Here is a 17,409-nt window from a genome sequence, read left to right on the forward strand (position 1 = left end):
TGCTTAAAGGAAAAAATGAATAAACAGCTTTATCCAAAAAGAATACAATTTAACACATTCCAGCAACTACACACATGTAAATACAAAAAAAAACAATATAAACCTATTGTCTTACTATCCTGGTACTTACAACTTGGAAACAGAAGGTTAGAAAGCCTGGAGATAGAAAGATCACTCTCAGAGCCGAGAGGGTCACCGAACCAAGACAAAGAACAAAGAACTGACACCCAAAACTTCCCTCCACCCAGATTTGAAAAAGTCTTGTTTCCTGATTGGTCCTCTGATCAGGTGTTTGGTTCCCTTTGTTAACCCTTTACAGGTAAAAGAACATTAACCCTTAGCTATCTGTTTATGACAGTAGCAAAGGTTCCTCTAGAGGTAAGAAGCAGGATTAGACAAAATGGAGAAGATGCAGCTGCCTTTTGTAGTCTTTTGCCATGCAGCCTGTGCTTCCTTTTGTTTCAAACACAAGCGGCCCGCACATGGCTTGAAATCCTTAGAGTGCTATCCATAGGCATGCCCCTGCATGCCTTGTTGAGTCATAAGGTGTATCTGCCTTCTCTCAATGAGTCAGTTGTATAGCTGATGTTCCTTAATGGGCCATCAAGCAGGCTAGGCAGTGCTGATGTCAAACCGTCTGGGAGTGTCACCCAGAAGCATAACACAAGTTTGAAATACAGATATACATACATATCTATAACCCATAATACAAAAGGGATACAAACACATAAATGAGATTATCATATCTGGCAAAGTATAACATTTTTTGCAGATACCTCACATGGCATATCTGGCATAACTCATTACATTTTTACAATATTAATATTCATAATATTCTCAAGTGTCCCCCAGATTCCATGCAGTGTCACATTATAGATCAAAATTTTCAAATGGTGCCTAAAGGTAAGCAGTTTAATTTTTGTATTATTGCACGTAGCTTTAAGCATCAAAGTTTTTAAAAAATTTGGCCATTTTACATAAGGAAATGGTATTTTTTTTGTTCTATAGTAGAACTAGAGTATAGTTTGTTAAAAATTGTATGTAATAATACTTTGTCTCTTTAATTTAAATTCTTTTCAAGTAAGGCTTGCAAAGCACTTTACAAGCATTTGTAAATGGGAGGAGAGAACTTCCCCTCTGTCTCTCACTGCTCTATTTCTGCATACCATATGCTTCTCACTGAGGATTTTGATGTCATAAAGTTTTAGATGTGAGCCAATACAAATGTGAATTTTGATAGCTTGCCAGACAGTCATGCAGTACTTTAAATCAGTTTGCTTTCAACTTTGTAGGGATATGAGTGGAAGGAGAGAACAGCATTGTTTAAAAACAAATTTAATAAGTTTATTAAAGCTAATGTTAAAAAATTATATAATACATAGGTTGAGAAAAGTGTCTGTACATCTGGGTATAGTGCTTAGATTATCCACAAATACAAAGTTTGTTTTTAAAAGTCATATGATACACATAGTACATAATCAACAATAACCTAAATTTAGGTGAATAAATTTAAGAATACAGCTTAGATATTAGCATCCAAGTATTCAGGTACATCACTCATGAAAAGTTGTACAAAGATTTAGTTGTGTAAAGCAAAATATGTCAATGAGTGAAGATTGTCCCTCAGTAATTGAGCATTTAGGATAGGTTGTCCATGTACAAAATACAATCCATGAAGAAATTATTTAAATTACTTTCCTGACTGCACTTGTCATTGGCACTCCAGCTCATCCCTCCTGGTATTGCTGATGTCCGGTGATGTGTTCTATGTAGATATCCCTTGACCACCTGATGGCATCTGACACCATGAGTTGCCATATCAGCTAAGCGTAACACTGAATGATTCCACATTCCTGCAACACTCACTCGTTACTGGGGTCCCATGCGCCCAGGGCTCTGATGATCTGAACCTGGAAACCCTAGCTCTCAAGGTTTCAGCCTGAGGGGTGTATTTCTCCACGTTTTGAACTTGGGCATCGTGGAAGGCCGGGGTCCTGTTCTCGAAGGGCACTGTGACGTCCATCATGATGATCTTATTCCGGTCCTATTGTTGATGATGATGATGTCCAGTCGCAGTTGGCTGTCGGTTCCGGGGATTGTGGAGTTCACGGCAATCTTCCCTATGGGTGTTAGGATGGCTCTGGCCAGGCGATCTTGGATGGCATTGTGTTGTAGCTGCTAGGCTCTGGAATGAGGCTTGCAACTACAAAGGACGTGGAGTAGTGTCTTGTTGGTATAGCCACACGTCCTACATCGCCTGTCCCGATTCCCGTGGCAGACAACTCCTTTCAGTGGAATGCAGTTGATCCAGCCCCTGTGGATGAACCCTCCATTCAGCAAATCGGGTGATGCCCCTGGGAAGGAAGTGGTTGCTGGTGTCCCACTTGCAGGTCACCTCAAACGTCTTGCCCTGGTCTGGCTTCCGCTTCAGGTTTTCCGCATACTGGCAGAGGGTGGCATCCTTCAAGGTCCTCTCCAGCATGGGTCTAGCTTTCAGAGTGAGGATTGTGTGGTCCGTGTTCTTCACCTGTGGCACCAGGACTCCCAGCTCCTGGGTATTATAACAAATCCTTTCCCATCTGTGAATTCTTTAGTTCTCACTATACTGTGCACCACAGCCATTAGGAACTGCACTGTGACATTGAGGATAGAAGTCAGGAATGCTGGAACAATGTTTATAGTGGGGGTGCTGAGAGCCATTGAACCAAATTGTAAACCCTGTATATAATGGAAACTACTTCAAGCCAGGAGGTGTGGCAGTACCCTCAGCACCCCTAATTCCAGCACCTATGATGGAAGTCAAATAATTTTGCTCCTAAACCTAAAGCAGACCCTTACCACATGAGCTCATGCAAAATCTCTGTTACCCTCACAGTATTTCCACCAATAGTTTAGCAAACTGTGGAATTGTATATATACAGTATGTTACCCAAATGCCAGAAGTGCAAGGAAAATCTAACTATGGTTTGGGTGTAGTAGTGAAATTCATCCACAAAATAATGAAATGGCTAGCACATCTGTGTACCACTACTCTTTACTGGACAAAAAAAGAACTGCTTGACTTTGGCATAGGCCCTATGCTAAGCTCATGCAAAATCTCTGTTACCCTCAGCATAGGGCCTATGCCAAAGTCAAGCAGTTCTTTTTTTGTCCAGTAAAGAGTAGTGGTACACAGATGTGCTAGCCATTTCATTATTTTGTGGATGAATTTCACTACTACACCCAAACCATAGTTAGATTTTCCTTGCACTTCTGGCATTTGGGTAACATACTGTATATATACAATTCCACAGTTTGCTAAACTATTGGTGGAAATACTGTGAGTTAGATTCAGGCATTGGTTTCCTGGGCTTCTGTCAGCTTAACTTTAGGTTCCAGGTGAAGAGTCCACCAGGGAGGTTGCATCCCAGAAAACATTTGACCACCCTTGCCTCTGTTTTTGTGTGTGTGTGTGGGGGGGGGGGTAATAGAAGTGTGGGTGTGGATTTTGCAGGTAGGTATTGGAGCCCCAAAAAGTGTTCAGCTAGGTTATAGAGATGATATGGCTAGGATGTCTGCGCTGCCTCAGCACTTCCCTGCTGTGTTTGTGAAAGGTGGTGTTCTGTAGAGACACTGGGGGAATATAAACATGTTCCAACTTTCCATTCACTAGTAACAACCTTCAGGGAGATAGTCAGGACTATAAACACCTATCCTCCCGGTATAGTTGAGCCAGGCTCATGCCGGGAGGATAATTTACATCACCTTTTATGCCAGCATGAGTGACTCTAACCCTGTATTCATAAGTAATTGAGATCATCTATGGAGGGCTAGACCCGATGTTTTCTTTTCCTTCATTAGTATAGTAAAGAACTCCAATGACACTCCCTCCTTCCTTCTTGCTCATGGTGATTTATCAGCCTCAGTATCTCTTCTTCAAAGAGACCTAGTTTTATGGTGTGTCCTATGAAGAAGCTCACTTATCTCATGAAGTGATAGTTTGTCCTTGTAAGATATCTATGTATTATTAAGATAAACACCATAATATAATCAGGCCTCAGAATTCGCCACTGAATATTCCATGTCCATTAGAAAGGAAACTCTTCCCATTTGGGGGAAGAACACAGGACTTCTTTCTCTCTTAGCAAAAAGACGTATCAGATCCAATATAAAGGCTATATTTAATTGTAAATAATCATAACAATATGTTTTAATGGTTGTACTAACCAATGAAAATGAATCTTTCTTTGGGGAAAAAACAGGACAAGCAAGAAGCATAAATCATTTATTTAAATCAAGGTTTTCCACTTGCTGATATAAATAAATGCACCCTGGAATCGATATTGGTTCAGCATGATACCATGCATCAGACAAAGTGGACAACAGAGTGGTAATGAAGCACCACTTGTCTTCTCCTTCTCTGATGTGTTAAGCTTGATGTTTTTGTTGTATTCGAAGGGATTGAAACATTTAATTTGGAACTCTTCATTTGCATTCTTTTTAACTCTACTTGGTTGGCCTCAGATTTCTGTATTTGAATAAAATGAAAATCCCAACTCCACCCCATCTGTTGTCACCTCAGAAAATAAACTAATCCTTTTCATCTTTGAGACATGCTGGCTTGAATTTTTCAGCTGGTTGGGCATGAAGAATTATTGGCTCTTGAGGAAAGTATCCTATTAATGTGCAGGAGACAAACAGAGGGTTTAGAAAAAGGAAATGTAAAGGTAAGAACATTCCCTGAGTGGCTGACCTAGTTTGATTTGTTGTGCTGTAACTATGCATGTATTGTTAATCTTTTCAGATTACATTCGAAATGGATACTTGAGGCTTACAGTTATAAGTTTAAAAAATAATTCACAACATTTGCCTCTTGCTGGGAAAGTTGGCATCTTCTGGAGAACTGATGTGTTTGAAGGCAATGTACAGGTAAATCACTAATGTTTTGTTTCTGGAAATGCTTATTTCAAAAAAAAAGTGACATGCATTCTAAATATGTTACAAAGTTGTTTTGGGTAATTGAACTTGTAAAAATCTCATAAAATCCAGATGTTATGGAGGTTGTGAAGCAAATGCTGTTCTTGAGAAATGCCTGCCTAGGACTCAGTTGTACTAAATTCCTAAAAGAGGGTATCCAAAAACTACAAACATGCATATTTTTAATAAGAAGAATGAAGTAATATACCACAGTACTACAACAGTGTTTAAAAATATATTTTTAACCATACTTAACTTTTGTAGATCGGAAACTTTTAAATGAGTTCACATTTGAAGTAATCCATGCAACAGTCTTTCAAACAGTCCTAAAAATGAATATATACTAAAAAGTTTATGTTTGAATTTGACATTTTGATAATATTATTTTGACATAAACAAATACAATTAATAGTTGCTATTTTGCAGTTAGGCAGGCTGAGCAGAAAGAAATACTGTATGATGAATGAGTTAATGTTTGGTTCCTACATGTTAAAGTAACTGCATTGTGCTTTACAGTGTTAATCAGTTGTCCTGGGCAACAGTGAGTGTAAAATTCAGCTTAATTTTTAGTGATTTACTGCAGCTGCTGTTGGCAGTACGTGCTACAGTTAAGATTGAATTATAACTTCCACTGAGTCCTCGCTCTTCAATTGTTTATAACATTCTCAAATTCCTTTTCTGACTGAAATTTCTTATGCTTGGTCTTTGCCCAGACGTAGGGTTGCCAACTTTCCAATTGCACAAATCCAAACACCCTTGTCCCGCTCCCTTCCCTGTCTCATATCCAAGGCCATGACCCTTCTCTGAGGCCCTCCTCCCACCACCACCACTCACTCCAGTCACCCTCTGTCTGTCGCTCGCTCTCCCCCACCCTCACTCACTTTCACTGGGCTGGGGCACGGGGTTGGGGTGTGGGCTCTGGGGTGGAGCCAGAAATGAGGCTGGGGCTCCAGGATGGGGCAGGGGGTTGGGGTATGAGAGGGGGTGAGTGCTCTGGCTGGGGGTGCAGACTCTGGGGTGGGGCTGGGGATGATGGGTTTTGGAGTGTGGGAGCAGGCTTAGGGCTGGGGCAGGGGCTAGGGGGTGCAGGCTCTGGCTCAAGGTGTGGACTCTGGGGTGGGACCAAGGATGAGGAGTTTGGGGGGCAGGAGGGGACTCTGGGCTGGAGCTGAGGGGTTTTGTGTGCGGGAGGGGCTCAGGGCTGGGGCAAGGGTATGGGAAGGGGTTTGGGCTCTCAGAGGGAGTTTGGGTGAGGGAGGGGGTTCTGACCCGGGGCAGAGGGTTGGGGTGTAGGCTCTCGCTGGGTGGCGCTTACCTCTGGTGGCTCCCAGTCGGCAGCGCAGCAGGGCTAAGGCAAGCTCCCTGCCTGCCCTGGCTTCATGCTGCTCCTGGAAGTGGCTGGAATGTCTGGCTCCTAGGCGGAGAAGCCAGAGGGCTCTGCGTGTTGCCCGTGCCCGCAGGCATTGCCCCTGCAGCTCCCATTGGCCATGGTTCCCAGCCAATGCGAGCTGCGGATCCAGTGCTTGAGGTGAGGGCTTCTCTGGCCTCTCTTCCACCTAGGGGCTGGAGGACATGCCGCCTGCTTTTGGAAGCTGTGCGGAGCCAGGGCAAGCAGAAAGTCTGCCTTAGCCCTGCTGCTTCGCCGACTGTACTTTAAACAGCTTGGTCAGCTGTGCTGTCCGGAGCCGCCAGGGTCCCTTTTTGACCCGGCATTCTGATTGAAAACCGGATGCCTGGCAACCCTACCGAGAGGTGAAATTTCTTTTTCTAGTATCTGCAAGATCAGCTGAGGCTTTTTAAGTTTTACATATATGAAAAATACACATTTCCCATTTGTATCAATCAGTCAGAAATGTTGTGGTTAGAAAACTGAAAATAGCTGAATCCAGAAATAGCCATATCTGAAAGTTTGAGAGCTATGATCATTTTAAGTCAGAAATGCTATGCACAGTAGATTACTTTTAAACTTCTTTGAGGCTTTTAAAAAGTTTGTGTTGGCTCTTCAGTTTGTCAGCCTAGAGTTTAAACCCTGTTTATGTAGAATTCCTAAGCATGTGTATAAGTCCCATTAACTTCATAAAATTATTCATGTGCTTAAGGTCAGTGGGATGTAAGCACATGCTTACGTGATTTACTGAATCAGGGCAAAAAAGTCTTTATGGAAGATGATTTTAGGAGGTCTTGTTTAAAAATGTACTGGGTTCAGGAAGTGTCAAGCTAAAGACCATAAAGCTATGGAACTTACACCTAACTGGCACTCTGTTTTTCTTTCTTTTTTTAAAAATGTATTTCATGCAAACAATTATTAATGTAACAGCAAAAAGGATGAGAAATCAAGCTCTCAAAAGAAATAGAGAACTAAGGGTGAAACCATCTGAACTCTGCCTCATTGTACCTATAATATAAAAGGTTTATTTTTATATCTTCACATACATCTATTTTTTACAAATAATATATCAACTAACGTTTTTTATGTGTACAATGTTACAGGAAAAAGGGGTGCTATGGGTGATTTTCTTCAACCTTCACGTGTTTTGATGATTTCATTGATATTTAAGATATAAGCTAAATTTATTTCTATCTCCAGCAATTGAGTCGATGTGCATGAATTTGATTGGAAAATAACGAGATGTTATGCACACATTGCAAAAGCAGTCCAGCCATTTTTGCTGAAACATAAAAAGAATCTCCATTTGCAACTGAGACATCCATTTAGAAAAAATTATCTCTGCTCTTCAAGTAGTAATTATGGAAGCCCTAATATTTGGAAGGTGGGGCAGGCAGGCAGATATCAAAGTCTAGGCTGTTCAGATTTGAACTTTCATAATAGGCCTACGTTATGCAAGAGGTCAGACAAGAAGATAACACCACCCTTAAAATCTATGACCCTTGAATTTACGGAACTGATTTTCTTCAACTTGGCTTGTATTTTAAGTCTCATGAAGATCCAAAGAAAGCTAATTCTGAAGATTGTATGTACTGTATTATAACATCTATAATCTAGCGTACTCTGTACTATATATTATATGATAAAATAATGTATGACGAGAGACCGTATTTTAAGGCATATGCATAAGGGACAGAGTTAAGATTGAGTTTACATCACAAATCTGTATTTCCTGACTTCGGAATGCTTTATTTCTCCACCTTAACATTTCATTAACTTTTGGATTGTTTTATGATATGGGATATCGTATTTGCAGGTTAAGTGACTATACTAAAGTTAATGTATTTGAAAAGACATCAGCATTATGTTATACACAGATGTTTGATTTAAAAAAAAGTAATCTTGAGATAAGGAGTGCCTAATGTGTCATGATATATCTATCAGTAAAAAGTACATCCTAAGTCCGAACTAATTTGAAGCTAGTATTAATCTCTTTGCATCTAAATGTAACATCACTGTAATTGAACTACAAAATCAGTAATGAAAGGCAAGGATCTGGTCACTAAGAAGGGTTAGAAATCAAGGTCATGAGAAAGAAAAATGTGCTGAGACTTCCCTCATGACATCTTGTATGTGAAACATTGCACTGACTTGATTAACCTATGAATAAAAAAGTGTGAACCAGATATTTCTCTTATATTTTGAAAAACTGCCTGTTTTAATTGCTTTGTTTTTTACTTTGTATGTTTGGCTGAGAAACATCAGATAGTTTGTCAACACAACATAATTAATATGGTGTTACCCATAAAAGTAAAATATATGTCCTCATTCAGAGTACAGGAGTAGTTTTAACAATTCTGAATTCATTGCTGATTGGCAGTGACATATCACCTGGTGTGTATGTCTGTCCAGTGTTTGTATACCTGAAGAATGATAATGTACAAGCCTGTAAATACTACTTGAATCAAAACACCCAAGAATTCTATATGTTGACTGATGTACATCTTGATATTTTATAGTCTTGTGTAATATTTTCATACGTTGTTTTAAAGAATCATTTTAAAGTATTTTATTTAATTTTAGTATGTAATAATAAGGAAGATTAAAATATTGTATTTGTTCCCCTGGGAATCAAAGACCTGTACAGCCTCTGCCCATTCCTAGAAGGTTAAGCAGGGGCATGTCTTGCAGTATTTTTAGTTTAAAGGCTGATCTCTGTTTTGTGCACATCTGTATTTTTCTACAGTCATGGAACTCTTTGCACCTGTTTCGAGAAATTGCCTGGTCCATGGAAGTCCTGGGCCAAAGTTTAAACTCCACATTTCCTCATAATGGAGGACATCTTACTATTTTAACTAATAGCACACTAATTATTATTATTTATATATATAGTTTTAAATATTTTTTTTTAAAATGTTTAAAAGATGGCTGGTATCACCATGTGCTTGGCAGGAGGCTACCAATGGTATGCGTAGGCTATAATCCTATTCGTTGGAAACCTTTTCAGTTAAATAGATTGCAGTTCTTTTACATTGGCCGTTGAAGTGTTGTGAATTTTACTTTGACTATCTGCCTATGTGCCAAATCTTGCAGTCTGTACAGCCCTAAATCAGGGAGAATTCCCCCTAACAACAGTGGTAGTTCTACCTAACTGTGCAAGGACTATAAGATGTAGCCCTGTGGTAATTGATATATGCTGCACATAGAAAAATAATGTTGTGGTTTTTTGTTTTTTTTTTGCTTATGTTTTTAGAACTGTTACATGATGGATGTGACCCTCTTGGATGAAACTGAAAAACCCTTCTGGTGTTTCAGTGCCCCAGTCTACATGAAACTTTCTTCCAGGGCATCCTGCCTTTATGACTATATGGGTCACAACTATGACTTAAACTATATGGATTCAGAGGGTAAAGTCCACGTTGAGCTGGTTTGGATAGAAGAATCCAAGGAATACTATATAGTCAATCTAGTTCTTTATCTAAGCACTGAAAAAGTTAACCGCTGGTTTGGAACAAAATACTGATTCTAATAATTTGAGCAGTTACTTTCCCTGCTGGTATTTAGTTGATTTTTTGGAAGGGGGTGGGGATTAAGGTTGAAATGAACCCCACAATCCAGGTGCTACAAGTTGTTTTGTGCTTTATTTACTGAAAACTAGGAAGTGTAGTCACTTATTTATTTTTATTATTGTTCTCACTTTTGTTATTGGGGAGAGAAGTTAAACATAAAAAGTAATAGCTTTCCTGTGAAGCACCATGATGTGCTCTCTCTGTTGCAAGTACTGGGCAGGATATGGGTAAAAAGATCATTGTCACTCAATACAATCTTATCTGGCATAGTCAGATATGTAATGCTGCTTCTGAAACAGCTATTGTAAATATGACTCTGTTCTCTCTCCATATTTGTATGTTCTACACTGTTTCTAAGAACTTAAAAAATACCTTGAAAAACTCTACTCCGTGAAGTCTGAAGTAACAAAACAATGCCAAAGTGTTGTTGAGTGAGCTTCTAGATAATTGTCCTTTAGATAATTATGAGAAACTATTGCTAAATGAGCAAACTTATGCAGATGAAGTATTTTTAATCATAATTTGTAATCTAAAATTCACTGTGGTAGGGGCTTTAAAAATTTAGATTGGTCATCCCTGTGCCTTTCAATGTGAGGAAGAAGGCTTTTGCCAAGGGAAAGACTTCTATAGACCCTTTTCTTAAAAGTTGACTGTTAAAGCTGCTGTTGGGTCAGCGGGAAAAATGCAGTTGTTTTAATTTGGTTGCATGGATTGTGGTCCATGTCTGAAAACATTGAAGCCTTTAGTTAGGAACTGAAAGTGATATGTTGGCCCCTAAATAAGAGGTCTGATTTTTTTCCCCAGAGGAGCTGAGCGTCATCAGCTCCTATTGACATAGTTAAGATTCAGTTATTTAAGTAGAAAAGATGGATACCTAAAATATGGCTTTTAGTATCTATCTGTAGGACTTGTTTGAAAATTGTGTTTTATATGTTTACTCTTTCAGGCTACTTGGTTGTACCTCTTGGAGTCCAATCCTGTATGCCTTATTTGAAATCCATTGGGAGTTTTGCCTGAGGGAGATACATGGCACTGGCACAATTGTGTCTTTTTAGTAATGTGGATAATGTTCATGTGTAGTTTATTACAAATAGATAAATTTTGTGTTGTTTCCAAGTGCTTCCTATTACAGATAAGGTTGTCCGACCATAATTACTTGTTTGTTGTTTTCTGTGATTTGTTTTTAATTGTAGCAAAAGTGATTTGTTTTAATGTGTGTTTATTTACCTCCAGTCTCTATATTAACCTGCATATATGAGCCACATATTTAAACAGTCGCTGAGTTTAAGTATTTGTCCTTTGTACTACAGATATATTGATTCTTTTTGTTAATTTAATTTTTAAACTTGTTTACTGTTTTCTTTGAATTCTAAGATACTAAGTAAAGAAAATAGAAAAGCTGGTCTGGTTCAGCATATGTTTACAGTTTGACATCTGTGTAACCTTGCCTAATCAATAAACAAAATATCTGCACATTTTCAGTGGCCAGTAAACATTATTTCTGCTTCTCTGCTTCAGACCCAGCCACATCATCCTTATTCTCCTCTCCCCTCCCCATCCCACTCCCCTGCCATTGCCCTTCCTGGCTATTTTATAATGATGGGCAGTGCTGTGTGCAAGAGGTGTAAGCAGGAGCGTGGGACTCCCCAATAATCATCTCTGCCACCCTCCACAGCTTCTGCCCTGGCCGCCGCCCTGGGATTCCCTCCCCTAAGCCCCTCCTCCCCCATTTCTGCCAGTATGGGAGTTGGGCTGAGCTCTGCTGAAGAGATGTGCCTGGGAAAGGCACTCCAGCGAATGGTCCCACTGAGCCCCACTAGATGGCGCCCAGAGCAGCAGAGTTCTGTGAGAAGGGGCCTGGGAAGCCTGCAGAGCCCCATCCCTTCCTCACCCGCAGCCTCCAGTAAGTATTTGGAGCCTGGGACAATGAGGGGGGAGGAGAGGCAGTGAGGCACGGGGGAATAGGTGGGGATGAACTGGGGAGGCAGCAGGAGCCAGGGAGGTAAGGGGAAACAACAAGGCCTGGAGGCACTGAGTGAGGGGCTAGTGTTTAAAGTGCCCATCCCAAAAGTAGTCACGTTTAACTCGCTGTGCATGCCCTTGAAGACGGGGAACCTAGAGTTGCTAACTTTCTAATCACACAAAACTGAACACTCCTGGCCCACCGCTTCTCGAAGGCCCCACTCGCTCAACCCATCGCCTTCTCCTCCCTCCCCCTCATGGTTCCCTCACTCGCTCATTTGCACCAGGCTGGGGAGGGGCCCGCAACCCTATCCACTTAGCATGTTCAAGATCCCCGATAACCGGAGCTGATTGGAGGATAACAATTCCATTTTGTGGCAACTCTTTAGATTGACCTCTGTGTTTGTTCTGCAGTGGAATAACTAACGCTTTCAAATGTTTTCTCAAAAACAGAATTGTGTCCAAGTATCCCCCCTCCTGCAGGGACATAATATTAGCTGCTTCCGGGAGCGGCTTTGTGCCAGGGCAGGCAGGGAGCCCGTCTTCGCCCCATTGCCATCCTGGAACTGCTCCTGGTAAGCGGCGCCTGCCCGGATCCCGCACTTCTCCGACGCCCCAACCCCCTGCCCCGAGACCCTTGCTGTACCCCTCCTCCATCCCAATCCCTTGTCCTGAACCCCCTCCCACACTCCGCACTCCCTCCCGCACCCCAACCCTCTGCCCCAGCCCTACAGTCATGGTCCTGCATGCAATTTCCACACTCAGATATGACCCTCAGGCCAAAAAGTTTGCCCACTCGTGGTGTAGCCGTAACCTGGTGGTTAGGGGACTTGGGTCTGGGAGGATGAGGCACAAGTCCTGCTCTGCCTGATTCACAGCAGAATTTTTCATCCCAGATCACTTTATAATCAGGCAGATCAAAGACTTGGACCTGGGTCTTCCACATCCCAAACCAGCACCCTGATCACCAAGCTATAGAGCAAGACAGAGCATTGGACTCTGTCTCCCCCACACCACACCACACCACACCACCCCTGCCACCCGATAAATATTGTATGTTGAAATGGGTACATCTTCACAAAATATTTCAGCTTTGATGAAACTTCATTTCCTCTAAAAATGTTCCAAATCTAACACCAATGGGTTTTCTGTCTGGCTAAACAATCATTTACTTCTTCAATACAAAGAGAAGTTTCTTTAAGGTACTGTATGAAATTGCACTGAGATATAAAAATTAAATTATGTTGAAAGAAATGCTTAATTCTCTGTTTTAGTTTAAAAATATAGCTTTTGACTCTATACCACGAGGCGTCTTTGAGGACTGAAACTTTTCAGACTGTCATCTACCACAAAATGTATCTTATCACAAAGTGTGCACCTGACCATAAGAAATCACAAATCTGAGGGTCCAGCCAGGAATTTTTGTCATATTCTGAATGCATGAATTGGGATAGGAAAGGAAGTTATCCTGATTAATCCAACTCTTTGCTGCTGAAAAACATGCTTTGTTTTTGAAGCCTGCGTCCCAAGCAAGGGGAAAAAATTCAGAGGGAAGAGTTGCAGACCAAGCTGGATGAGCAAACATCTCAAACTGGTGATTAAGAGAAAGCAGTCCAGGAATGGAAGATGGGATGGATCAGCAAAGAAAGCTACTTCTTGGAGGTCAGAAAGTATAGAGATAAAGCAAGAGCTGCCAAAAGCCAAGCAGAGTTGGATCTTGCAAAGGAAATTAAAACTAAAAGCAAAAGTTTCTATAGCCATATAAATAAAAAGAAACCAAGGAAAGAAGAAGTGGGACCACTAAGCACTGAGGATGCGGTGGAGATTAAAGATAATCTAGGCCAGGGGTAGGCAACCTATGGCACGTGTGCCGATTTTCAGTGGCACTCACACTGCCTGGGTCCTGGCCACCAGTCCGGGGGGCTCTCCATTTTAAATTAATTTTAAATGAAGTTTCTTAAACATTTTAAAAACCTTTTTACTTTACATACAACAATAATTTAGTTATATATTATAGACTTATAGAAAGAGATCTTCTAAAAACGTTAAAATGTATTACTGGCGCGCGAAATCTTAAATCAGAGTGAATAAACGAAGACTCGGCACACCACTACTGAAAGGGGGCTAACCCCTTATCTAGGCATAGCCCAATGCCTAAACAAATACTTTTCCTCCATTTTTAATAAGAGTTACAAAGAAGTTGGGGTAGTGGCAGGGGGCAAAAACCTAACTGGCTTCAAGTTTGAGCTTGATAAAGGTATGGAGGGCATAAGACTGCTTACAATGGCATATAGCTTATCTGCGACTGCCAGCAGCAAATATCACCAGCAAATATCCCAGTGATGGGACACTAGATGGAGAGGGCTCTGAGTTACTACAGAGAATTCTTTCCCAGGTGTCTGGATGGTGGGTCTTGCCCACATGCTTAGGGTCTAACTGATCACCATATTTGGGATTGGGAAGGAATTTCCCCCCAGGTCAGGTTGGCAGAGACCCTGGGTTTTTTTCACCATTTTCTATAGCATGGGGCATAGGTCACTTGCAGGTTTAAACTAGTGTTAAGGATGGATTCTCTGTAACTTGAAGTCTTTAAATCCTGATTTAAAGACTTCAGTTATTCAGCCAGAAGTTATGGGTCTGTTACAGGAGTGAGTGGGTGAGGTTCTGTGGCCAGCAATGTGCAGAAGGTCAGACTAGATGATCATGATGGTCCTTTCTGGCCTTAAAGTCTTTGAGTCTATATAACTCTTGAAGGGGAAAAAAGCAAGTTGGCCAATAATAGGTTAAATGATCATTTCAAAGCAAGAGTTTTTCATATCCTTATTAGTAATGTTTTTGGCTTAAAACAGAAGCCTTCATTTTTAGCAAACTGTGTGGTGTGAAAAGTGCTGGAATGACAGACACTGAAGTACTCTATGCACAGACAAGTGGTGCATGGGCAGCAGCAGCTCAAACTGCTTTACCAGTGTGTCTCATGTCTGGCTTTGAAGGACCACCTTTAGTGGAGAAAGGATAGTTCAGCTTCCGTATCCTTTCAGCCTTTGGCCTCACTTCACTAGGGTGCAGATTAGGTCCGGTTGCATTGATAACTTTGTGATGTAATCACACTTGTCCTCTAAGACTTGGTATGAAACCACCAAACTCATTTTACATTGGCCACTAAACAGCCATTGGATGGTTAAAACCTTCTACCAGTGCTGACTTGAAATGAATTTGTTTTATTAATACTTTATATTTCCAGTGTAAAACACTTGAGAACTTCTATGATTTCAAATGTTTTTTCAACTAAAAATGCTATATTATGCAAAGGAAACAGTGTAACAAACACAATATGACAGCATAATAAAAACTGGTCAAGAAAATATTTGTTGTAGTCTCTATAAACTGATAGAAATCTAATTATCTGCAATTTTTTTTTATTAAGGGAGCCCATGAGGAAAGCGATAAGTCTTTTAATAGCCTTATCATTTATCAACTTGCACACAGTGAAAGTGGATAACAGTTAAACTGGGAACAATTTTATTATAGATTAACTCACAGTAGCTACTTGGATTCTACAAATGTTGAATCCCAAAAGAAACTACTTTCCATTCCAGTTATGTTCAAACCTCTTCTAGGGCATGAAAAATCCACTTACCCACAGCAAAGTTGGGAACAGAATTAACCCTAAGCTAACTAGCTTTTAATTTTAAAAATTATGCTCCTAGCTGCTAGGGTTATGAAGATGTTTGGAATAAAGTAAATCAATGCAGTCCTGCTGTCTTTTTGGGTCTTCAGACCAACAACTCCTGTGCATTTCTTACTACTTATGAACAGGGCTGTCCTTACCCATACGCAAAGTATGCAGCTGCATAGGGCACCAGGAAATTTGGGATACCAAATTGCCCCAGATTTCCTGGTGCCCTACACAGCTGCGTGCTGCTCTGTCGGCCAGCCCAATCTCCCGGCCGGCTGTGCTGCCCAGGAAAGCTGCCCCCGCCCCTGCTCTTCCTCTTCCCAGCCCTGCCCCCACTCCACCCCTTCCTCAAAGCCCCTGTCCCTGCTTCACCCCCACCCTGCCTCTTCCTGCCCCTACTCCATCCCAGCCCCACCCCCACTCCACCCCTTCCCCTGAGCAATGTCCTGGGGGACTGCAGCAGGGGTCGGGCGCTCCCTGCACTCATCAGACAGTGGGAAGTGGAGCGACTTGGCCCCAGCCTGCTCTGTGCCACCGGCTCCCAGCCATACTACTAGTGAGTGTGGCTATTCTCCCCCCCCCTTACCCGCCCAGTCCCAAGGCTGGGAGCCAGGGGAGCAGAGCGGAGCAGTCTGGGACCGGGCCACTCCACTTTCCACCGCCCTATGAGTGTGGGGTTGGGCCTGCCTGCACTCATTGGACGGCAGGAAATGGAGCGATCTGGCTCCAACCCGCTCTGCTGGCTTGTGCTGGAGGGCAGTTCCCCTCTGCCCCCCAAGCCTGCTCCTGCCCCCCCTCCCCTGTGGTGGCCTCGGGCAAGCCCCCACTTCCTCCCGTGAGGCTGTGTAGGGCACCAAAATGTCTAGGGATGGCCCTGCTTATGAGTTAGCAACATTATTAAATTAACACACTCTGGTCATTTCCATTTCTGCCTCTTCTATTCAGAACCCTATAGATAGCAGCAAAACTGACCAGGATCATCTTGATTTCACTCTGATAGTGGATAGGAAAGCTATAAACAGCACCAAGGGAGAGGAGGGCCTGAAGGAAAAAGGAGGCTGCTATGACAGACCTCGCTGGTTTGCCTCTTCACCTCAAAGAAAAGGACAGGTTGGGGATCTTGATTCTTAGCAGTATGAGACAAACTGAACTTAAAGTTAACAAAGAGGTGGCTGCATAACAGTCATAATAAATATCTTAGTCACTCCTAGATGTGGCAGCAATACATTGCTGGATGTTGTCTGTCCAAAAATACAGAATCATAGTTATTCCTAAATATTTACTTTAAGCATAGATTTATTGATAAATTGGATATGCCTCCTAGAATGTGATATTATGAATAATAAAATTAATCTCAGGATATTTCTACTTTGTTTTTAATATTTAATAAGTGCATATTATACAAGCAATAGTTTTGACACCTTCTAAAGAAACATGGATATATATGGTCATGAAACTATTTTTTGTACATTTTCAGTGTGTCAATTTCAGGTGAATGGCTGATGGCCTTACTCTGTCTGGAAACGAAGGTTGAGGTTCCATATGCCCTCCTATTAATAGACTTGTGGTCGGCCTGATTCGCTTTACATCTGTTTTACACTGCTGTAACTATTGACTTCAGTGGATTTACTCTTGATTTATTTGGCAGCAGAATCAAACGCAACTTGCATGAACTGGCTCCTATAATGATGTATGTATTGCCTGATAGGAGCTTGCATGTTTTTCAGTTCCTCGTATGGTTGTAGATGTGTAAGCAGAGTCAAGATGAGCTCTACCCTGACAACTGGTGGTGAATTGTGGTGAGTTGTGCAAAAGAACTTCAGGGGCTGATCTTGTTTGCATAGGCACACCCATTCCAC

The 17,409-nt window shown here is 41.5% G+C and overlaps 1 protein-coding gene across 2 annotated transcripts in view; it reads left to right on the forward strand.

The window, feature by feature from the left end:
- FBXO15 (F-box protein 15) overlaps window positions 1-11,377 on the forward strand; it is a 60,705-nt gene extending 49,328 nt beyond the window's left edge. For both annotated transcript variants that reach the window (XM_050941836.1, XM_050941837.1), the window contains 2 exons: window positions 4,784-4,908; window positions 9,597-11,377. In XM_050941836.1, the coding sequence (XP_050797793.1) occupies window positions 4,784-4,908; window positions 9,597-9,866 (395 nt within the window). In that variant the 3' untranslated portion in view covers window positions 9,867-11,377. The remainder of the gene's footprint in view (window positions 1-4,783; window positions 4,909-9,596) is intronic.
- The last annotated feature ends 6,032 nt before the right edge of the window (window positions 11,378-17,409 follow it).

Source organism: Gopherus flavomarginatus, chromosome 2, assembly GCF_025201925.1.
Source record: "Gopherus flavomarginatus isolate rGopFla2 chromosome 2, rGopFla2.mat.asm, whole genome shotgun sequence".
Classification (NCBI taxonomy): domain Eukaryota; kingdom Metazoa; phylum Chordata; order Testudines; family Testudinidae; genus Gopherus; species Gopherus flavomarginatus.